The following is a 24,935-nucleotide window of genomic DNA, read 5'->3' on the forward strand; positions in this document are numbered from 1 at the left end:
TTCAACATTATCAATTCTACCCTACTGATTTTGTGGAACGAGATACTGAGGCCCAGAGATATTAAGTGATCTCCCACAAGTGACACAGCATTTAAGTGGCAGAGCCTGAATCAATGTTTCTTGATTTTTATGCTGGCTCCTTTTCCCTATTCTTCTCTTTTTTAATCATACTTGCTGATTTCTCAACCAAGGGGAGGAAAAGCATTTGTATGAATCCTTGATCTTAACATAAACAGCCAATGCTAGTTAGTACAGCTGGTAGTCAGCATGTCCATACTATATATTGTTGACACTCTGTTTGTAATTGGCTATTTTAAATGACTACCTCCTAAAAAATATAATTAGGTTTTTGTTCAACACTCTTTACACATACATTTGGCAATTCTGCACTCTGTGAGGTTAATAGCAATGATGATTTTGAGTGTAATATGTGGGCATTCTACTTGAGAAGGTCTCAGAATTACTGATTAAACTTCAACAAAATCAAAACAATTAGAAACTGTGAAACGCTAACAGTCATTTTTGGTTTTTATTAAGTGGGTCTGTGCCAGCATAATCTTTTAAAAATTATAATATTGTGGCCTGGCTGTTGTCTGTCATTTGAATTCTTTTGAAAATAAGACTCTCAAATACTTCTTTTAAAATGTCAATTGATTCTAGTGCTACAAGTGACATATTCAAACAGGAAGAATTATTCCTCAAGTGCTACTGGGAGAGAGCCAAAACCTCTCCATAAGGCTGATTCCTTTCTTCTTTCCAATAGCTCGTTATCAAAGGTAAAGACTGAGTATTAAGCACCACATTAATGGCCTAAGAAATCTCCTGAGATGAGCAATTAATATACTAATGCTGATCATGTCAACTTAACATGAGACGCATATATACATATATATATATATATATATATATATATATATTTTTTTTAATATAGCCCACCTTATCATAATGCTATTTCTGTAGGTTTTGACTTAAAGAGTTAGAGCAAAGACTTCTGGGGCAGACAATGCGTTGTAAAGTGCACATTCCTACCCTGCATTTTTAATCACAAGTGAAATAGTCAGGTGTAACTGAATAAAAATTCATTAGGCATAAAGAAAAATAATCCTAATTAGATTTTATTTTAGATGAACAAAACTCACAGTGCCTATATTGTTGGTTACAATATATTTCCCCTAAGCCCCACAATTGCTAAAAATACCAAATCAATCACTGCCCAGATTTCATTATGAAGTGTGTGAACCAGTGCATTAAAAAGCTATGTTAGCACCAACAAAGTTTATTGGGGCAACTGCATTCAAGATGCACATGGTATACCTTTAAATAGCACTGTTAAAATACCAAATAAAATGTCAACGTCTGTCAGGTCTCTGGCTTTTATAAATTGTTTAGACTGGGAAACGTTGGGGTTTGGACATTGTTCTTTTCACATGATGTAGAAAAGAAGAGACCGTAAAAAGAAAAGAACAATAAAGCGTAGTTCATTTCTGAAGTTCTTTCATGGAAAAACATACTCTGGATCATTACCCTTCTAGTCAACAATTTCCTTCTTCCTCCCAATCCTTCCCATCTGATATTTACCTTTCTCCCCACCCCCACCCCCTTCTCTCTGGGTGGTATTCTGAGCTTATACACAGTACTCAGTAATCATATGTTTTATGTCGCTTCAAAAGAGAATCCCAGGAGGGCATGACTGGTATGTATATACTGGGTATTTTTAACCTGGACCATAGCTTTACTCACCATTTCTATGCTCTTAAAAATACAACAGAGTGCCCTAACCGCAGAGTTTCCCCAAGGAGAGGAAGGCCCTGGGAGCACGATCAGCTACTACCTACCTACGCACTAGTTATTATCACACCTTAGTGGCCATCTCCTTGCCCTCTTCCCTCTGCCCTTTTCCTTTTATTACCACACCACACTCCCCACAATTCCCAAACAACAACATCTCTGTTTCAGCGTCTTCTCTGGATTTCCCACACTTAATGCAATCCAGACCTCACCTTCAGCTCTCCTGAGGCCACTTTGGAAGCCAGCTCGATGACACAGCCAACAGCCATGCGTGCAGCACCGGACGAGTGCAGCTCATTCCAAATGGTGTCACTGTCCACCTGAGCAAACAGTGAGCAGAGCCCGCAGAAGAGAGGGAGAGAAAGAGAAGGAGAAGGAGTAGATGAAAGAGGGAGGGGGGAGGAAGGGAGTTCAAGAGAGGGGAGAGAGAGAGAAAGCAAATTTGTGAGGAAGGGCTGGCACAGTAACAGTCTATGTACAATAACATTAGTCTTCCATCCTGGCCAGCTGAATAGGCCTTCTGCACACGGCTTTGCTTATACTTTTTCTCTACACTGACTTCTCCAATGGAAACACATTCCTGCCATGCCTCACTGCCATTCCCTGTTTAGATTTCTCATTACAAACAGCATTACATAGGCCAGATTTGGCGTAGCTACAGGCTTGCTAGAAACCAGGCCCCAGTAGTAGATAGAGTAAAAGCTAAGAGCACTTAGCTATACATAAAAATCGGATTTGCAAGTGCTAGAGGGGGAAAATTCAAATACCTTTCTGGCTGCAGGTTTACGTGGAGCCAAAAACAATTATTAGGCAGGTAGCAGTAGCAGTCAGTGAGTGGGAAGGAGCAACCGCAGTTCAGGTTCTCCAACTAAATGGAGGGAGTGTGTGGTCCTCACACTTAAAATATTCTCAATACTCAACTGCAAGGAGAGATGTGACTTTCAAAGTAGGAGCTTAACATTTAGTACAGTTTGGCAGCTAGTCTTAGAGCAAACTAGTATTATTAAAATTAGATAGGCCATTAAAATATATGGTTGCTCCTATACTAGAGAACATTATTATCCAAACAAAGCATGAACCAATATTTTGGATTTACCTTTATAAAATGCTGTTTACTCTTTTTTGTGCACTCATTAAGAGAACATTTACAACAAGGACAAGAAAAGTGCAATAGTAGTGGTTTATAATTGTCATATATGTTACATATTTTTAATGTATAAATATGTCATAATATAAAAAAATAACAGTATCAAGCTGTAGAAGTCTTATTTTAGGACACAGTTGGAGCACTGGGAAACGCAATAAAAAAATTTGTGACTGTGCAAATATCAAGACTTCTCAAGTGGCTCAAAGAAGGGAACTCTGACACAAAATACAGAATTTTTTTAAAAAGAAGAACTAAAGTGAAGAGGCCTAATGACAGGGAACAAACACAATAAATAATAACTCATTCACAATGCACTAAGCAGTTTCCTAAGCATTTTCACATGCTTTTTCTCATGAGAGCCTTAACAACTTAAATTCTGTTAAGAACAATGAGTAAATACATAATAAATGAGAACACTAAATAAATAAATAGAATATTAAGATTCTCCCAACAACAGCAAAGTGTTAAAGAGAGAAGATTCTGTAATTAAACTGTCCAGGTGAAATTATGACTTCACCACTAAAAGATGAATGACAATGGGCAATCAATTAATTAACAACTCTGTGCTTTGACTCTCTTACCAATGAAATAGCAGCTTTTTAAAGTGCCATCTGCATATGAGGTTGGGGAGGATTAAATGAGTACGTGATATGCAACTGTTAGCTACTACTATTTCAGCTATTACACTCATTTTTGTAATGCCTAACACATAGTTGAGGCCTAATAAGTGGTTATTGAATGAACATATTGTGGCTTAGAGAGGCTACCCAGCAGGTCTGAGGACCCTCACACAGAGCTCTGACCCTGACAACACATGCCTTTCTACCATACTACTGAAATAACACTTACTTTCTAAGAACATTCAGCCCATGTCATAGTCAACACCATCATGGTCAACACTATCAACTAAAAAGCAAAGGAATCATCAAATGAACCCTAGAACCTAATCATTTACCCTCTAAATTGAAACTTTTATTTTTTTACTAAACCACTGTAAGTAAGTAGTTATTTGAGCTTCATGAGGATACAGCCTTCAGGAAAATGGTTGTTCAAGCTAAAAAATAAAAACCAACATTTACATTGTGTTGGATACTTTTAAACCAATTTTCAACCATTACATAGCTACAGGTACCGTAGAAAGTCCTCATTCTTCAGATTTAAAATTATTGGGGGGGGGCAAGCAAACATAAAACAAATCAATAAACCCCAAAAGAAAACTAGAAGCTGGTTCTTTGAGAAGAAAAACAAAATTGATAAACCATTAGACAGACTCATCAAGAAAAGGAGGGAGAGAACTCAAATCAATAAAATTAGAAATGAAAACGGAGAAGTTACAACTGACATCACAGAAATACAAAGCATCATAAGACACTACTACAAACAACTATACACCAATAAAATGGACAACCTAGAAGAAATGCACAAATTCTTAGAAAGGTACAACCTTCCAAGACTGAACCAGGAAGAAATAGACAATATGAAAAGACCAATCACGAGTACTGAAATTGAAACTATGATTTTAAAACTTCCAACAAACAGAAGTCCAGGACCAGATGACTTCACAGGAGAATTCTATCAAACATTTAGAGAAGAGTTAACACCTATCCTCCTGACACTCTTCCAAAAAAACTGCAGGGGAAAGAACACTGCCAACCTCATTCTACGAGGCCACCATCACCCGGATATCAAAACCATACAAAGATATCACACAAAAAAACTACAGGCCAATATCTCTGATGAAGAAAGACGTAAAAATCCTCAACAAATTACTAGCAAACAGAATCCAACAACACATTAAAAGGATAATAAACCATGATCAAGTGGGATTTATTGCAGGGATGCAAGGATTCTTCCATATATGCAAATCAATCAATGTGATACACCACATTAACAAACTGAAGAATAAAAACAATATGGTCATCTCAACAGATGCAAAAAAAGCTTTTGACAAAATTCAACACCCATTTATGATAAAAACTCTCCAGAAAGTGGGATTAGAGGGAACCTACCTCAACATAATAAAGGCCATATATGACAAACCCACAGCAAATAACATTCCCAATAGTGAAAAACTGAAAGCATTTCCTCTAAGACCAGGAATGAGCCAAGGATGTCCACCCTCACCACTATTATTCAACATAGATTTGGAAGTCCTAGCTGTGGCACAGAGAAGGAGAAATAGAAGGAATTCAAATTGGAAAAGAAGAAGTAAAACTGTCACTGTTTGCAAATGACATGATACTATACATAGAAAATCCTAAAGATGTTACCAGAAAACTACTAGAGCTCATCAATGAATTTGGTAAAGCTGCAGGATACAAAACTAATACACAAAAATCTCTTGCATTCCTACACACTGACAATGAAAGATCAGAAAGAGAAAACAAGGAAACAATCTCAGTTACCATTACATCAAAGAGAATAAAATACCTAGGAATAAACCTATCTAAGGAGAAAGAAGATCTGTACTCAGTAAACTATAAGACACTGATGAAAGAAATAAAGATGACACAGACAGATGGAAAGATATACCATATTCTTCGATTAGAAGAATCAATATTGTCAAAATGACTAAACTACTCAAAGCAATCTACAGATTCAATGTAATCCCTATCAAATTACCAATGGCATTTTCCCCAGAATTGGAAGAAAAAATTTTACAATGTGTATGGAAACACAAAAGACCCTGAAAGGCTAAAGCAATCTTGAGAAAGAAAAATGGAGCTGGAGGCATCAGGCTCCCTGACTTCAGACTATACTACAAAGCTATGGTCATCAAAACAGTTTGGTACTGGCACAAAACAGAAATACAGAAGAGTGGAACAGGATAGAAAGCCCAGAGATAAACCCACACACCTATGGTCACCTAATCTATGACAAAGGAGGCAAGAATATACAATGGAGAAAAGACAATCTCTTCAGTAAGTGGTGCTGGGAAAACTGGACAATGACATGTAAAAGAATGAAATCAGAACACTCCCTAACACCATATACAAAAATAAACTCAAAATGGATTAATAACCTAAATGTAAGGCCAGACACTATAATACTCTTAAAGGAAAACATAGGCAGAACAGTGTTTCACGTAAATTTCAGCAAGATCTTTTTTGATCCACCCCCAGAAGTAATGAAAAAAAAAATAAACAAATGGGATCTAAAAATTTTTGCACAGCAAAGTAAACCATAAACAAAAAAAAAGATAGCCCTCAGAATGGAAGAAAATATTTGCAAATAAAGTGACGGACAAGGGATTAATCTCCAAAATATACAAGCAGCTCATGCAGCTCAATATCAAAAAAAAAAAACCAATCAAAAAATGGGTGTAAGATCTAAATAGACATTTCTCCAAAGAAGACAGACAGATGGCCAAGAGGCACATAAAATGATGCTCAACATCACTAACTATTGGAGAAATGCAAATCAAAACAACAGTGAGGTATCACCTCACACCGATCAGAAAAATAAATAAAAGGAATCTAAATTGGAGAAAAAGAAGTAAAGCTGTCACTGTTTGCAGATGACATGATACTATACATAAAGAATCCTAAAGATGCTACCAGAAAACTACTAGAGCTAATCAATGAATTTGGTAAAGTAGAAGGAAACAAAATTCATGCACAGAAATCTCTTGCATTCCTATACACAAATGATGAAAAATCTGAAAGAGAACTTAAGGAAACACTCCCATTTACCACTGCAACAAAAAGAATTAAATACCTAGGAATAAACCTACCTAAGGAGACAAAAGACGTGTATGCAGAAAATTAAAAGACACTGATGAAAGAAATTAAGAATGATACAAAGAGATGGAGAGATATACCATGTTCTTGGATTGGAAGAATCAACATTGTGAAAATGACTCTACTATCCAAAGCAATCTACAGATTCAATGCAATCCCTATCAAACTACCAATGGCATTTTTCACAGAACTACAACAAAAAACTTCACAATTTGTATGGAAACACAAAAGACCCCGAATAGCCAAAGCAATCTTGAGAAAGGAAAACAGAGCTAGAGGAATCAGGCTCCCGGACTTCAGACTATACTACAAAGCTACAGTAATCAAGATAGTATGGTACTGGCACAAAAACAGAAATATAGATCAATGGAACAGGACTGAAATAAACCCAGAGATAAACCCACGCAAATATGGTCACCTTATCTTTGATAAAGGAGGCAAGAATATACCTTGGAGAAAAGACAGCCTCTTCAATAAGTGGTGCTGGGAAAACTGGACAGGTACATGTAAAAGAATGAATTAGGACACTCCCTAATACCATACACAAAAAAACCCCTCAAAATGAATTAAAGACCTAAATGTAAGGCCAGACACCATAAAACTCTTAGAGGAAAACACAGGCAGAACACTTAGCAAGAAGATCCTTTTTGACCCACTGCTAGAGAAACTGAAATGAAAACAAAAATAAACAAATAGTACCTAATGAAACTTAAAAGCTTTTGCACAGCAAAGGAAAACATAAAGAAGATGAAAAAAAACCCCTCAGAATGGGAGAAAATATTTGCAAATGAAGCAACTGACAAGGGATTACTCTCCAAAATTAACAAGGCAGCTCATGCAGCTGAGTATCAAAAAAAACAAACAACCCAATCCAAAAATGGGCAGAAGAACGAAACAGACATTTCTCCAAAGAAGATATACTGATTGCCAACAAACACATGAAAGGATGCTCAACATCACTGATCATTAGAGAAATGCAAATCAAAACTACAATGAGGTATCACCTCACACCAGTCAGAATGGCCATCATCGGAAATCTACAAACAATAAATGCTGGAGAGGGTGTGGAGAAAAGGGAACCCTCTTGCACTGTTGGTGGGAATGTAAATTGATACAGCCACTATAGAGAACAGTATGGAGGTTCCTTAAAAAACTAAAAATAGAACTACCATACGACCCAGCAATCCCACTACTGGGCATATACCCTGAGAAAACCATAATTGAAAAAGAGTCATGTACCACAATGTTCACTGCAGCTCTATTTACAATAGCCAGGACATGGTAGCAACCTAAGTGTCCATAAACATATGAATGGATAAAGAAGATGTGGCACATATATACAATGGAATATTACTCAGCCATAAAAAGAAATGAAATTGAGTTATCTGTGGTGAGGTGGATGGACCTAGAGTCTGTCATACAGAGTGAAGTAAGTCAGAAAGAGAAAAACAAATACCGTATGCTAACACATATATATGGAATCTAACAAAAAAGAAAATGGTTCTGAAGAACCTAGGGGCAGGACAGAAATAAAGAGGAAGATGTAGAGAATGGACTTGAGGACATGGGGAGGGGGAAGGGTAAGGTGGGAAGAAGTGAGAGAGTGGCATGGACATATATACACTACCAAATGTAAAACAGATAGCTAGTGGGAAGAAGCCACATAGCACAGGGAGATTAGCTCAGTGCTTTGTGATGACCTAGAGGGGTGGGACGGGGAGGGTGGGAGGGAGGCTCAAGAGGGAGGGGATATATGTATACATATAGCTGATTCACTTTGTTGTACAGAAGAAACTAACACAACATTGTAAAGCAATTATAATACAATAAAGATGTAAAAAAAATAATAATAAGGATATGGTTATTAATTAGTGCCAGGCACACAGATGCTCAATGGATGCTTGAAGTTCTGACCACATCCAAAATTTAGGCTTATCCCTAAACAGGTTCTCTTTAGGAATCTATGGGATTTATCATTCATTTATTTGCTTGTATTTAAACATAAAAAACATTTCTCTAAATACTACTTTAACCTATATTTTATGTACATTTAACTTATAACTAAGTAGTAATAGTGGTAAGTTTTGTAGATATAATCTATTCATAAATGAGTAATTGTATTTAATTCTGAATGTATGAACAAGGTTGTCTTAGCTTGAGCTGCCACAACAAAATACATACACTGGGTGGCTTAGACAACAGAAATTTATTTCTTACAGTTCTGGAGGCTAGAAATCCAAGATAAAGGTGCCAGCCAATCTAATGTCTGGTTTATTTCTCTTCCCAGCTTGCAGATGGTTGCCTTCTCACTATGTCCTGACATGGCCTTTCCTCAGTGAGTACACATGGAGAGAGACTGATCTCTCTCTTCTTCTTCTTAGGATGCCACCAACCCTACTGAATTAGAAACCCACCCTTACGACCTCATTTAACCTCAATTGCCTCCTAAAAGCCCTATCAAATTCAATCACGTAATGGTTAGGGCTTCAACATATTCATTTTGGGGGAACACAGTTCAGCCTATAGCAAGGTTACACCCCCAAAGCTTGTTTATAAGTCAATTTATAAGCATATTTCCCTACGACATTGTGTTCCAAGTCGTGTTTCAGGGACATCAGCCGCCAAAATCAGCTACAAAAACCTATCCACATGTATTTGGCATATTATAGTTTAATAAGAGTTCCAATGGTAAAAAAGGATGCATGACTCATGAACTCTCCCTACATAATCCCTGCCATTAGAAGTGATGTCCAAATCCACTTCCTGCCATTCTCAATGGCAAAAAGTTATTTCTTCTCCCCCTATGTCCCTCTTGTTGGTTGGAGAGATTGCCAAAAACCTTTCCCTATATTTGTGATACTATCAAGAAGATCTCCTTCATATGAGAGCTGATTTCAACTGTGCAAGGCTTCCTGACAGTAGGAAAAAACTCTAGTTAAGAAAGGATGGTTGACTCCATCAAATGATGGTGGTTCCTGGCATGGAATGGGATATTGAGTGGCTGGACAGGAAAGGAAAAGAACAAGAAAAACTCACCTCAGGTGGATATACATAAACAGGATTAAGAAGCTGCACTGGCAATACAATAATGGTGGAAGTAGAGACCAGAAGGGGTTAGAACTGTAAGAAGACAGGTGCTCTAGCATTTGGAAGTTGAAGGTAGGGCTATTAGAAAAGTGGGATAGAGTTGGATCTGGACACGTAAAATAATGTAAATTATAATAGATTAGGCCAGGAAAAGGGAAAGAAATGGCAGTGGAGCAGAAAGCAATCCTGCTGACCACAATAGCTGGTTACTAAGATCTTGCTAAAGTTCTTAAGGGATGTAAGGCAAATTTTTAAAACCAGAACTATTATAATCTGAAAAAAATCAATGTGTTTTATCTTTGTTTTTTCCATGCACTACATTTACTTCCCCTTGGTCTGCCCACCAATTCATTCTTCTGCCTGAAGTGTGTGTGTGTGCATGTACAAATTCACCTCCACACACACAGACACATACACACACACATACATGTGCATTATTTTTTTTAATTTAGTTTTTTTTATACAGAAGGTTCTTAGTAACTCTTCTATACATATTACATGTGCATTATTATGGGGCAGTGGTACATGAGATCAAAGGGAGATTAGTATTGATATAAAAGGAATATAAAGAAATTGACATTAAAAACAAAGATTTTTCATAAATACACATAAAAATCCAGATTTTGTCATAAAAGATTTTTTTTCCAAACTCCTTTACATATTAAAAACTAAGCTTGGTGCTCTCAGATTATAATCCTATGTTAGTGATAGCATCAGGACAATGCTATCACTGCTTCTCTGAATGACAGTTCAGAGAAGAGAGTCTTTCTACCTATGACACCCAGGCAGAGGGCTTGCTGACCTAGGCTATATATAGGATATGATGACAGGAAGAAAAAGCTGGACGCTATCCTTTATGGTGATGAGATATTGGAGAAAGGCAAACTGAAGAGTTGTGACAGAAGCAGGGGAGGTAAAGAATGATAAGTGAGCACATCTTAGAGAGAGGAAAATGTGTTAGGTAAATTGACAAGATAATAAGTAAATCTTTGGTGTCATTTACACTTAGGACTTTTGCAGTCCATGTCTATACCAAAGTGTGGGCACCACATTAAAAAGGCTAGGAAGTAGTGTGAAAAGTAAATGGAAGTTTAGACTGAAGCATTCCTAAGATGCTCTTGGGTCCTGTGTGGTAGCAATGGAAGCCTCAAGTTCCCAGTCTTCCAAGTGTATGCTATGGGAGAGCCCCTGAAATGGAGTAACTATGGCTGGAGTCAAATGAAGTCTACAGCAGAAGCTCAGGAAGATCCCAGCACAGGGAGAGCTGAGGTGAGGCTGTTGGAGCCTGCAAACCCCATCAAGCTCTATTTCGCAGTGAAATCAGAAACCAGGAGAAATTCAGCTGCTGACCTCAGTTTTAAATGCTGGGAAATCAGCAACAATCAGCTATATTAATGAGGTTGCCCTGGAAACCTGAATATCCAGAGGACAGTGAGTATCCAAGGACCCCATCAGGTCTCTCTCTTTCCCTCAGACACCCAAATGCCATCTTGAGAGAGGAAGCTGACAGACAGAGCAAATACCTAAAGAGACTGCGTCTAATAATAAGTTGATCATGAAGAGACAGAATTTTAAAACTGAAAGGAGGCTATTCAAACTCAAAGAGACTGATATATTATTAATTGTAGAGAAGATCACCATAATTAGGAGAACAGAGAAAGAGCCTATTGGGCTTCCCTGGTGGCGCAGTGGTTGAGAGTCTGCCTGCCGATGCAGGGGACACGGGTTCATGCCCCGGTCCGGGAAGATCCCACATGCCGCAGAGCGGCTGGGCCTGTGAGCCATGGCCACTGAGCCTGCGCGTCCAGAGCCTGTGCTCTGCAATGGGAGAGGCCACAACAGTGAGAGGCCCATGTACCGAAGGAAAAAAAAAAAGAAAAGAAAGAGCCTATTTATCACATATATGAGTAAGCACGGATCATTCTGTGTCCCATTTTCAAGGTCAGGAATGTACTCTGTTGGATGACAGGGAAAAAGAGTCTAGCCAGGATCCTGGGCAGAATTCTCCAAGGATATGCTGCATACATGGCTGGTGGTGTATAACAGTATTTCAGAATTAACGTAGCAAAATGCAACTTATTGCCCCCCTCAGAATTCACCTGGAATGTGCACCAAGCTTTTCCTTATGTACTATTCTAAAAAACAATATGCTTTCAACTTTCAAATATTTCTGACAATGTAACTAGTGTACAAAACACAAAGGCAGCTTTAGTAGTCTGCTGAGTAACTGTCCACAGAGGTCTTATTTTACTGCCAGAATTAAAATCTTTCAATCTGGAAACAGTTCCCCAAAAGTTCAAATCACTTTATAAATATGTAGGAGGGTCTGGACCTAACATGTGTCCAAAACTGAGGTTCAGAAACATTAGTTGAAGGTGACCCACAAAAAGTCTTACTGTGTGAGAAACTGAGCAAATGTGGTGAGATAAGGTGGTAATATGCTTTAGGGTAGAGAATCATACAAGCTTGGCCCATAAGCAAGATTAGTTAAAAGAGGAAGAGACACAATTCTGAAAACAGTATAGAATCCAGCACTGAGATCCTCCTGCCTCTTACTCCCAGCCACTCACGTCTATTTAGCAGGGTAGAAAAGGGTAAAGTGATAGAGAAAGCTGTAAGGAAAAACTGAAATAGGCAATACATTTTAAATTCTGTAAAAAAAAAAAATGAGATTGGGGCTTCCCTGGTGGCGCAGTGGTTGGGAGCCCGCCTGCCGATGCAGGGGACACGGGTTCGTGCCCCGGTCCGGGAAGATCCCACATGCCACAGAGCGGCTGGGCCCATGAGCCACGGCCGCTGGGCCTGCGCGTCCGGAGCCTGCGCTCTGCAACGGGAGAGGCCACAGCAGTGAGAGGCCCGCATACCGCAAAAAAAAAAAAAAAAAAAAGAAAATGAGATTGAAGTAAAACAGTTCGGTATCACCTTGGAAAATTATAATGTTAAAAGAAGGTAATATACACATTTTCCACTTCATTATGGACCTCAGAAAATCCAGAGCAACTAGCAGTGTGAAAACCTTGGAATAATCAGCAGAGGCCAACAGACCTCACTGATTAAAAAAAAAAAAGAAAGAAAAGAAAAGAACAGGATATGGGGGGAAAATCAGCAATTCAGAAGTAGACAGCGATTATTCATATTAGCCATTTCTGAAGCTCCTAAAAGAATTAGGAAGGTGCTCTCTCTAAGGAGACATGTAGGAAGTGTAGAGGGAGAGTAAGGGCCAAAAAAGCACTAGTTACACACCTCTTTATAAAAATGTAGCCACTAGATAACACTATACACATCTGAAAGAAGAACATCATGTTGTAACCTCTCTCAGTAGTAGTGAAAAAGGATGAGGGGGTGATAAGAAGGACTGCTGACTCAAACATGACTTACAGAAGAGGAATGGTAGATATGTGATCTCATTCACTTGAAGTCAAAGCAGAAACACAATTCAGGAAATATACAGAGAAAGCAATAGAAAACTAATATGGACATTTCACGTTTTCAGTTTTATTATTCTTATTTATTCCCTTACTCTATAAAGTTCTGGTCTTTATTATTTATAAATAATAATGACAACAATAATAAGAGTTGTCATCTCATAGAGTACTTATTAAGATCTAGCCACTGTGCAAAGAGCGCTTTGCCTGTATTAACTCATACAATCCTCACAACAACTACTGACATAGATGCTATTATTAAGCAGTTTTGTATATGAAATTCAAAGAGGTTATTCAGCTAGTAATTAGTGGAGCAGAAATAAGAAGCCAGAAAAAAAGAGGATAAGCTCTTAACTCATATTGATTTTTATGCTAGTCAAATCAAAATCTAAAAACTAAATAAATAATAAGTTTAAAAAAAACAAATATATTTGTAGAGTTAAAGATTTTCCTAATGAAATAAATCAGCTAAGACCTACATGAATGTTTTATCTTTAAAGGTATTGAACTTCTGTCATGTAAAGTTGCTAAAATATTCAAGAAATTTAAATACCCCAAGTTGTATCTGGAATAGCTGGGCTTTTCCTGAGTGTTGTGATTTGCTTGCCATTTTTCTGAAGCAGTGTCCCAATGGGGATGGTTTTGCCCCCCATGGGCCAGTTGGTGGTTTCTGGAGACATTTTTGGTTGTCAAAAATGAAGGGGCAGGTGTGCTTCTGGCGTCTGTTGGGTAGAAATTAGGAATTCTGCTAAACATCTTACAGTGCAACAGGACAGTACAACAAAGAATTATCTGGCCAAAATGTCAATAATGCCAAAGTTGGGAAATCCTGCCCTAGAAACATTGAGGACCTTATAAACAACAGTGCTGTTTTCTTCACACTGGCTTCTAGAAATCTCAAAGCCAGATCTGTGGTCCCTCTTTCGTAAAAGCAGTAGATACCACAGTGCACACTTAATATGCTAACCTCATTCCTGGTTCATGGTATTTTCACCTTTGAATGATTACCATACCTACTTTAAAACACACACACACACACACACACACACACACACAGAGTTCATGTTTGTTTTAAAAGCTGCTTCAAATCTTTTATGAAATATGGCAGGAATAAAAGGAAAAGAAAGGAAGGGAAGAAGGAAGGAGGGAGGGAGGGAGGAAGGGAAGGAAGAAAGAAGGACAAGCAAAATGAGAAAGCAGAGACAAAGCCCAGAGACAACAGAGAAGGATAGGTGAGAGAGGGAACAGGGAGGTAAACACTTCATATTCTCACTGTTACTTTCTAAAGTTGTGCTTTGTCTCTTGCTTTTTTATTTGGAATACAACCAAGAATAATTTTTATCAATGTTATCCTTTTCCTGAATTTACCCAAATAATTCTGTCCACCGAATAGAATCAACACTAATATAAACTTATTTTTAAGGACTGTTCTGCTCTTTTCAGTTTCTTAAGTTTCACAAATGTTAGTGACAGAGCCAGTAAAAACTTTTCACGGTTCTCCCCATTCTTTTGCTCCAAGTTCAACTTATCTTTCCTTAATATATCAAAGAAAGCGACTACAATTTCTTTAAAGGTTTCAAAAAGTAAATAAGTATATAGTATCAGTGGCAAAATAAAACATCAAGGGAAATGTGATTATTGGCATCTATACCAAAAATAAGAATGGAAGGGAGGGAAGGAGGAAGGAAGGAAGGAAGGGAAAGAAAGGGACAATTTCTACTTGTTAAAAGCCAGATCCTTGATGAATGGTTGTTCATAAGGATGCTGGGTTTGTCCCTGCACATATGGCAGGATGGGAGTACACAGATAGCCTGAGGCCTTTGAGAGACCATGATTCGTTTTGTTGAGTACACATATGGAAGTGCTGTTTCCGAGTATATCCACCCTTCCAAACGTTCACTTCCTTTGGAATAGATTCTGAGCTTCTGAGAACTAGGTATAACATTTCAAAAACCACTGTTTTCACAGTTTCTTTATGTCAGTATTAATTAGAAACATGAATTAAAATGACCAAAAATCCACGGTCAGGATTTTCCAAGAAATGAAGATGTTTCCTGAGTGCCCTGTCTTATTCAGAAGTCTCTGTACTTCTGCAAACCTTTTGGATAAGCACCTAATGGCTTTCAGGTTTTTCCTTTTCTTTTTTTTTTTTTATTGTTTGCTCTGAGAATGGCCATATAAAAATGGACATAAAAATAGAAGTGACACATGGTTCACCAAATAATCAGAGTCCCAAGTAAGTGAATTATCCATAGATAGGTCTGTCACTGGATAATATATACTGTCATGTAATTTATGATTTTAAAAATAGCAATAACAGCAGCAATTTTTTCCCTAAAATACTTCCTCAGATCTGCAGCATGTATAATTTAAATATTAACTAGGGTATAAAGAATTTTCTTGGTGTTAAAGGGATTGATAACCAACATATAGGTAAGTCGAGTCCATAAACAAGGACAAAGTACCAAAAACGAGCCTGGAGAAACTTGCATATAGAAGTGATGCAGAGTAGGACTAAAGCAGTAGCTATATATTCTAATGACTCCCAGGGCCAGACTAGTAATGTAGACATAACATAATATAAGGTAAATGGGGAAAGGGTGGGAGGGTCAGGTACAATTTTTCAATCTTAAATATTGACAAGAATTCACTTTAAAAAAATTCACAGCCAGGCCAAAAGAAACCTATTAGTGTGCTGAATTTGGCTACTGGGCTGCCAGTGCATAACTCCTGCTGTCCAGGGTGACTTACGTTTTACACAGTTTGAAATTTCTAAGGCAGAAAAGGCAAAAATGTATCTCCAAGGAACTAGCTGGGTTATTTCTTGTGCACAAAGATCATGGCCTAACTCAAGGAGATTTCTTAGGGTGGGGCAGTTGGAGAGTATACTACACCTGGTGTGTTTATAAAGGACTCTTGCCTCTGCCTGAGAAAAAGACTAGAGTAAGGATGCTCAGGTTAACACTTGAAGTAAATGTTCAAAATATTCACAGCACTACAGAAGAGTTTTATTGCACTATTAAATTTTGTTATTTGAGCAATGTTTCATGGTGAAAGTTATCTATAATTCAGCAATGATTTTAAATTAATTTCAAGCATATTAATTGCAGCAATACCTACATGCATTTGTAAATGTAGCCCCATATTTTTGACACATAATATTTATTCAGTCCATGGACAATGTTGGGTGTGTATATGAATTCACAGGCTTCTTGTAATAAATAACTCATGGCCCTTCAGCAGTTTATGAACACAAGTTAAGAACAACTGGTTTAAATTTAATCTACTGTTTAGAATAAAGAAAGCTACAAAAAATGATACACCCAACCTAAAATCAATAAAAAGAAAAATGCTGATAAATATTAATTTGGGAGGTATTTGGGAGCTGAGGTCACAAGACAATCAAGTAACCTCAAATGTCTAACTCAGGTATAACTGGATGCATGGAAGGAGGAAAGAGAGAGAAAATGAGACAGAAGAAATACTGAAGGGATAGTGACTGAGAATTTCTCAACAATAATGAAACCACAGATCCAAAAAATTCAAAGCATAACTAGAAAAAAAACCCACCAGGAAATCAATTACACAAACAAAAAAACCCATACTTAGACACATCACAAACTGTTAAAAACTCAACAAAAAAATCTTAAAGGCAGCCAAAGAAAATAAACACATTATATAAAATTCAACAAAGATAGGAATTATAACAGATTTCTTAGCAGAAAGTATTTAAGATAGAAGACAATGGAATGACATCAAAGATTTCAAACAAAAAATGTCAACCCAGAATTATATACTAGCAAAAATATCTTTTAAAAATATCTTTAAAAGATAAAATAAAGCTTTTTCATAAAGATAACAGCTGAGGTACTGTACTGCCATCAGACCTCAGTTACAAAAAATGGTAAAGGAAATCACTTAGGAAAAACAGTATAACACCAGATGGAAACTTAGAATAACACATTATCACAAAGAAATAAGGAGTGCTGAAAGTGATAATAATGAAGGCACATATAAGGGACTTTTCTTTTATTTTCTTTCCCTTGAAAAAGATAATCGACTATCCCAAGCAAAAATAATAAAAATTTCTTGTGGAGTTCATGGCACATGTAAAAGTCAAATGTATGACAACAAAGGCACACTGAATAGGAGGAGAGGGTTGCAAATAAACTGCTGTTAAGATTCTTCATAATACATGAAGTAGTGTGATATTACTTGAAAGCACACTGTGATAAGTGTTAATAAGTGTAAATGCTACTAAAAAAATAAAGAGGTACAACTACTAAGCCAATAGTGGAAATAAAATGAAACAATTAAAAAATATTCAACCCCAAGGAAGGCAGGAAAAGAGAGAAAAAGGAAAGAACAAACCATAACAAAAAAACCCAAAAAAACAAAAAACAAAAACCAAGATGGAACAAATATAAAACAACTAACAAGACGGTAGATTTAAATTCAACCATATCAAGAACGACTGGTCTAGAATACTGCTACTCAAAGTATGGCGCGGGGAACCACAGTGGTCCACAGACTATTCCCAGTCTGCAAGATAAACACAAGCAAGCATCTAGAAACTTTTGTAGCAATCCATTTGGAATAATTTTATACTTGTTGAATCTAATAAAAAATAACTGAATTTTTTATTTTGCATATTTTTGTATCTCAATTTTAGTAATTCTATTCTAATGCATCTTATAAAAACATTACTCTATGACAGGTAGGAAATAAAGCATAAGCAAACAAAAATCTTTCTTCACCATATAATTTGAGAAGTATTGATTTCATAGAGAAAGGAATTTCCTGCCAAATTATACAAAGAAAGAGCTCTATTTGGGAAAGAGAGGAAGAAAGAAAAGCTGAAGCCAGAGGTAAAACTAGGAATGTGTTAGAAGTTTTATTAATAAATTAGCCCTATCAAGATAAGTTGTCCCAAGAGAGAATGATTACCAACAACTGTCTGAGCATTACACTAGTAGTTTGTACCTACAGGATTCCATAACCGAAGGATTTGGAGAAATTGTCAGAATTTATAATAAGCTTTTTTTTTTCTAACATCTTTATTGGAGTATAATTCCTTTACAATGGTGTGTTACTTTCTGCTTTATGACAAAGTGAATCAGTTATACATATACATATATCCCCATATCTCCTCCCTCTTGAGTCTCCCTTCCACCCTCCCTATCCCACCCCTCTAGGTGGTCACAAAGTGCCGAGCTGATCTCCTTGTGCTATGCGGCTGCTTCCCACTAGCTACCTATTTTACATTTGGTAGTGTATATATGTCCATGCCACTCTCTCACTTCATCCCAGCTTACCCTTCCCCCTCCCCATGTCCTCAAGTCCATTCTCTACGTCCGCATCTTTATTTCTGTCCTACTCCTAGGATCTTCATAACCCTTTTTTTTTTTAGATTCCATATTTATGTGTTAGCATATGATGTTTGTTTTTCTCCTTCTGACTTACTTCACTTTGTATGACAGTCTCTAGGTCCATCCACCTCACCACAAATAACTCAATTTCGTTTCTTTTTATGGCTGAGTAATATTCCATTGTATATATGTGCCACATCTTCTTTATCCATTCATCTGTTGATGGACACTTAGGTTGCTTCCATGTCCTGGTTATTGTACATAGAGCTGCAATAAACATTGTGGTGCATGTGTATTTTGATTTATGGTTTTCTCAGGGTATATGCCCAGTGGTGGGATTGCTGGGTCGTATGGTAGTTCTCTTTTTAGTTTTTTAAGGAACCTCCATACTGTTCTCCATAGTGGCTGTATCAATTTACATTCCCAACAACAGCGCAAGAGGGTTCCCTTTTCTCCACACCCTCTCCAGCATTCATCGTTTGTAGATTTCCGACAATGGCCATTCCGACTGCTGTGAGGTGATACCTCATTGTAGTTTTGATTTCCATTTCTCTAATGATTAGTGATGTTGAGCATCCTTTCATGTGTTTGTTGGCAATTGGTGCATATTCTTTGGAGAAATGTCTATTTAGGTCTTCTGCCCATTTTTGGATTGGGTTGTTTGGTTTTTTTGGGTACTGAGCTGCATGAGCTGCTTGTAAATTTTGGAGATTAATCCCTTGTCAGTTGCTTCATTTGCAAATATTTTCTCCCATTCTGAGAGCTGTCTTTTCGACTTCTTTATGTGTTCCTTTGCTGTGCAAAAGCTTTGAAGTTTCATTAGTTCCCATTTGTTTATTTTTGTTTTTATTTCCATTTCTCTAGGAGGTGGGTCAAAAAGGATCTTCTTGCTGAGTGTTCTGCCTATGTTTTCTGCTAAGAGTTTTATTGTTTCTGGTTTTACATTTAGGTCTTTAATCCATTTTGAGTTTATTACTGTGCATGGTGTTAGGGAGTGTTCTAATTTCATTCTTTTAGATGTAGCTGTCCAGTTTTCCCAGCACCACTTATTGAAGAGGCTGTCTTTTCTCCATTGTATATTCTTGCCTCCTTTAGCAAAGATAAGGTGACCACAGGTGCGTGGGTTTATCACTGGGCTTTCTATCCGGTTCCATTGATCTATATTTCTGTTTTTGTGCCAGTACCATACTGTCTTGATTACTGTAGCTCTGTAGTATAGTCTGAAGTCCAGGAGCCTGATTCCTCCAGCTCCGTTTTCCTTTCTCAAGACTGTTTTGGCTATTAGGGGTCTTTAGTGTTTCCATACAAATTGTGAAACTTTTTGTTCTAGTTCTGTGAAAAAGGCCATTGGTAGTTTGATAGGGAATGCATTGAATCTGTAGATTGCTTTGGGTACTAGAGTCATTTTCACAATGTTGATTCTTCCAATCCAAGAACATGGTATATCTCTCCAGCGGTGTGTATCATTCTTAATTTCTTTCATCAGTGTCTTTTAATTTTCTGCATACACGTCTTTTGCCTCCTTAGGTAGGTTTATTCCTACGTATTTAATTCTTTTTGTTGCAGTGGTAAATGGGAGTGTTTCATTAATTTCTCTTTCAGATTTTTCATCATTAGTGTATAGGAATGCAAGAGATTTCTGTGCATTAATTTTGTATCCTGCTACTTTACCAAATTCATTGATTAGCTCTAGTAGTTTTCTGGTAGCATCTTTAGGATTCTCTATGTATAGTATCATGTCATCTGCATATAGTGACAGCTTTACTTCTTCTTTTCTGATTTGGATTCCTTTTTTTTCTTTTTCTTCTCTGATTACTGTGGTTAACACTTCCATAACTATGTCGAATAATAGTGGTGAGAGTGGACATCCTTGTCTTGTTCCTGATCTTAGACGAAATGGTTACAGTTTTTCACCATTGAGGATGATGTTGGTTGTGGGTTTGTCATATACGGCCTTTACTACATTGAGGTAAGTTCTCTCTGTGTCTATTTTCTAGAGTGTTTTTATCATAAATGGGTGATGAATTCTGTCAAAAGCTTTTTCTGTATCTATGGAGATAATCATATAGTTTTTCCCCTTCAATCTGTTAATATGGTTTATCACATTGATTTGCGTATACTGTAGAATCCTTGCATTCCTGGGAGAAACCCCACTTGATCATGGTGTATGATCCTTTTAATGTGCTATTGGATTTTCCTTGCTAGTATTTCCTTGAGGACTTTTGCATCTATGTTCATCAGTGATAGTGGCCTGTAGTTTTCTTTCTTTATGACATCTTTGTCTGGTTTTGGGTTCAGGGTGATGGTGGCCTCATAGAATGAGTTTGGGTGTGTTCCTCCCTCTGCTATATTTTGGAAGAGTTTGAGAAAGGTAAGTGTTACCTCTTCTCTAAATGTTTGATAGAATTCACCTGTGAAGCCATCTGGTCCTGGGCTTTTGTCTGTTGGAAGATTTTTAATCACAGTCTCAATTTCAGTGCTTGTGATTGGTCTGTTTATATTTTCTATTTCTTCCTGGTTCAGTCTTGGAAGGTTGTGTTTTTCTAAGAATTTGTCCATTTCTTCCAGGTTGTCCATTTTATTGGCATAGAGTTGCTTGTAGTAATCTCTCATGATCCTTTGTATTTCTGCAGTGTCAGTTGTTACTTCTCCTTTTTCATTTCTAATTCTGTTGATTTGAGTCTTCTCCCTCTTTTTCTTGATGAGTCTGGCTAATGGTTTATCTATTTTGTTTATCTTCTCAAAGAACCAGCTTTTAGTTTTATTGATCTTTGCTACTCTTTCCTTCATTTTTTTTTTCCATTTATTTCTGACCTGATCTTTATGATTTCTTTCCTTCTGCTAACTTTGGGGTGTTTTTTTTCCTTCTTTTTCTTATTGCTTTAACTGTAAGGTTAGGTTGTTTATTTGAGATGTTTGTCTCTTGAGGTAGGATTGTATTGCTATACACTTCACTCTTAGAACTGCTTTTGCTGCATCCCATAGGTTTTGGGTCATTGTGTTCATTGTCGTTTGCTTCTAGGTATTTTCTGATTTCCTCTTTGACTTCTTCAGTGATCCTTTGGTTATTTAGTAGTGTATTGTTTAGCCTCTATGTGTTTGTATGTTTTACAGATCTTTTCCTGTAATTGATATCTAGTCTCCTAGCATTGTGGTTGAAAAGATACTTGATACGATTTCAATCTTCTTAAATTTACTGAGGCTTGATTTGTGCCCCAAGATATGATCTATCCTGGAGAATGTTCCATGAGCACTTGAGAAGAAAGTGTATACTGTTGTTTTTGGATGGAATGTCCTATAAACATCAATTAAGTCCATCTTGTTTAATATATCATTTAAAGCTTGTATTTCCTTATTTATTTTCATTTTGGATGATCTGTCCATTGGTGAAAGTGGGGTGTTAAAGTCCCCTAATATGATTGTGTTACTGTCGATTTCACCTTTTATGTCTGTTAGCATTTGCCTTATGTACTGAGTTGCTCCTGTGTTGGGTGCATAAATATTTACAATTGCTATACCTTCTTCTTGGATTGATCCCTTGATCATTATGTAGTGTCCCTATTTCTTGTAATAGTCTTTATTTTAAAGTCTACTTTGTCTGATATGAGAATTTCTACTCCAGCTTTCTTGTGATTTCCATTTGAATGGAATATATTTTTCCTTCCCCTCACTTTCTGTCTTTATGTGCCCCTAGGTCTGAGGTGGGTCTCTTGTAGACAGCATATATATGGGTCTTGTTCTTGTATCCATTCAGCCAGTCTATGTCTTTTGGTTGGGGTATTTAATCCATTTACATTTAAGGTAGTTATTGACATGTATGTTCCTATTACCATTTTCTTGTTTTGGTTTTATTGTAGGCCTTTTCCTTCTCTGATGTTTCCTGCCTAGAGAAGTTCCTTTAGCCTTTGTTGTAAAGCTGCTTTGGTGGTGCTGAATTCTCTTAGCTTTTGCTTGTCTGTAAAGGTTTAATTTCTCCATTGAATCTGAATGAGATCCTTGCTGGGTAGAGTAATCTTGCTTGTAGGTTTTTCCCTTTCATCATTTTAAATATGTCCTGCCACTCCCTTCTGGCTTGCAGAGTTTCTGCTGAAAGATCAGCTGTTAACTTCATGGGGATTCCCTTGTATGTTATTTGTTGCTTTTCCCTTGCTGCTTTTAATATTTTTTCTTTGTATTTAACTTTTGATGGTTTGATTAATATGTGTCTTGACATGTTTCTCCTTGGATTTATCCTTTATGGAACTCTCTGTGCTTCCTCATTTGATTGACTATTTCCTTTCCCATATTAGGGAAGTTTTCAACTACAATCTCTTCAAATATTTTCTCAGTCCCTTTCTTTTTCTCTTCTTTTTCTGGTTCCCCTATGATTTGGATGTTGGTGCATTTAATGTTGTTGCAAGGTCTCCGAGACTGTCCTCAATTCTTTTCATTCTTTTTTCTTTATTCTGCTCTGTGGTAGTTATTTCCACTATTTTGTCTTCCAGGTCACTTATCCGTTCTTCTGCCTCAGTTATTCTCCTATTGATTCCTTCTAGAGAATTTTAAATTTCATTTATTGTGCTGTTCATTATTGTTTGTTTGCTCTTAAGTTCTTCTAGGTCCTTATTAAATGTTTCTTGTATTTTCTCCATTCTGTTTCCAAGATTTTGGATCATCTTTACTATCATTATTCTGAATTCTTTTTCAGGTAGACTCCGTATCTCCTCTTCATTTGTTTGGTCTGGGGGTTTTTACCTTGATCCGTTATCTGCTGTGTGTTTCTCTGTCTTCTCATTTTGCTTAACTTACTGTGTTTGGGGTCTCCTTTTCACAGGTTGCAGGTTCATAGTTACCACTGTTTTTGGTGTCTGCCCGCAGTGGCTAAGGTTGGTTCAGTGGGCTGTGTAGGCTTCCTGGTGGAGGGGACTGGTGTTCTGGTGGATGAGGCTGGTTCTTGTCTCTGGCGGGCAGGACTGCCTCTGGTGGTGTGTTTTGGAGTGTCTGTGACCTTATTATGATTTTAGGCAGCCTGTCTGCTAATGGGTGGGGTTATGTTCCTGTCTTGCTAGTTGTTTGACATAGGGGGTCCAGCACTGTAGCTTGCTGGTCGTTCAGTGGAGCTGGGTCTTAGCGTTCAGATGGACATCTCTGGGAGAGCTTTTGCTGTTTGATGTTAGGTTGAGCCGGGAGGTCTCTGGTGGACCAATGTCCTGAACTTGGCTCTCCCACCTCTGAGGCTCAGGGCTGACATGTGGCCGGAGCACCAACATGCTGTCAGCCACATGGCTCAGGAGAAAAGTGGGAAAAAAGAAAGAAAAAAATAAAAATAAAATAAAATAAAACAAATTTATAAAATAAAAAATAGAAATTTTTAAAAATTAAAAAAATTAAAAAGTAATAAAAAAAGACAAAATTAAAGGAAGAAGAGAGCAACAAAATCAAAAAAGAAATCCATCAATGATAGCAAGTGCTAAAACTATACTAAAAAACAAAAACAGAAAAAAAAAAACCCAAAACGGACAGACAGAACCCTAGGACCGATGGTAAAACAAAGGTATACAGACACAATCACAGAAAGAAGCATACACATACACACTCACAAAAAGAGAAGAAGTAAAAAAATATATATATATTTTGGGAAGTCTGAAGTCTCCTGTCAGCGTTCAGTAGGTGTTCTGTAGCAATTGTTCCACATGTAGATGTGTTTTTAATGTATTTGTGGGGAGGAAGGTGATCTCCACGTCTTACTCCTCCGCCATCTTGAGAGTCTCCCCAACAATGCACGTATAATTATAGCTTACTGAACCATCTTACCTGTTGTGTACTTCTGCCCTCAATGTCATTATGATATTGCTCATTTTTAAGGGAAATCTGCACCAGATCACATGGCCGACCAATTGGAGAACAGCATCTGAAACTGGGGCGTGGTACTGACCCTTCTAATTCACACTGAGCACAAGGAGAGTGGAGACGGGAGAGGATGGATGGTCTGTTTCCAGTCTGTTCCCAGACTGTCCCATGGACTGACTTCCCGGGGCTCCCTCCTTGGGGGGCACTGTAGGAACCCACACTCAGAAGACGTGGTTAGCTGTGGCATTAAAACCTGGCAGCCCAGAGATAATATTTCTTTCTTTTTTCCGCACCACGATCATTAGTCCATGCCCACAGCATGCTGGCTTAACAGAAACTAAGGCAGATGTCACAGAAACAAAACCACAGAATCTGTGGAGCCAGAAGGGCCTGAGAGGGCAACAGTCTTCTAATAAGCTTTTTAACAGAGTTTCCAAGGAACCAATCTTCAGACAATGTCTCCTCTACCTTATCCCATTCTTTTGGGTGGTAGCTTTTGCTTAGGCCACCATCAATGTTTAGTACAATAACACCTTACTTATTTTTGTTG

The 24,935-nt window shown here is 37.4% G+C and overlaps 1 protein-coding gene across 1 annotated transcript in view; it reads right to left on the minus strand.

Annotated features, from left to right (window-relative positions):
- The window catches only part of HDAC9 (histone deacetylase 9), a 568,543-nt gene that overhangs the window by 248,242 nt on the left and 295,366 nt on the right, over positions 1–24,935 (minus strand). Inside the window, exon 17 of the mRNA XM_082632918.1 lies at positions 2,001–2,108. Within this exon, the coding sequence (XP_082489044.1) occupies positions 2,001–2,108 (108 nt within the window). The remainder of the gene's footprint in view (positions 1–2,000; positions 2,109–24,935) is intronic.

Source organism: Mesoplodon mirus (assembly GCF_964341445.2).
Source record: "Mesoplodon mirus genome assembly, chromosome: 9".
In the NCBI taxonomy this organism is placed as follows: domain Eukaryota; kingdom Metazoa; phylum Chordata; class Mammalia; order Artiodactyla; family Ziphiidae; genus Mesoplodon; species Mesoplodon mirus.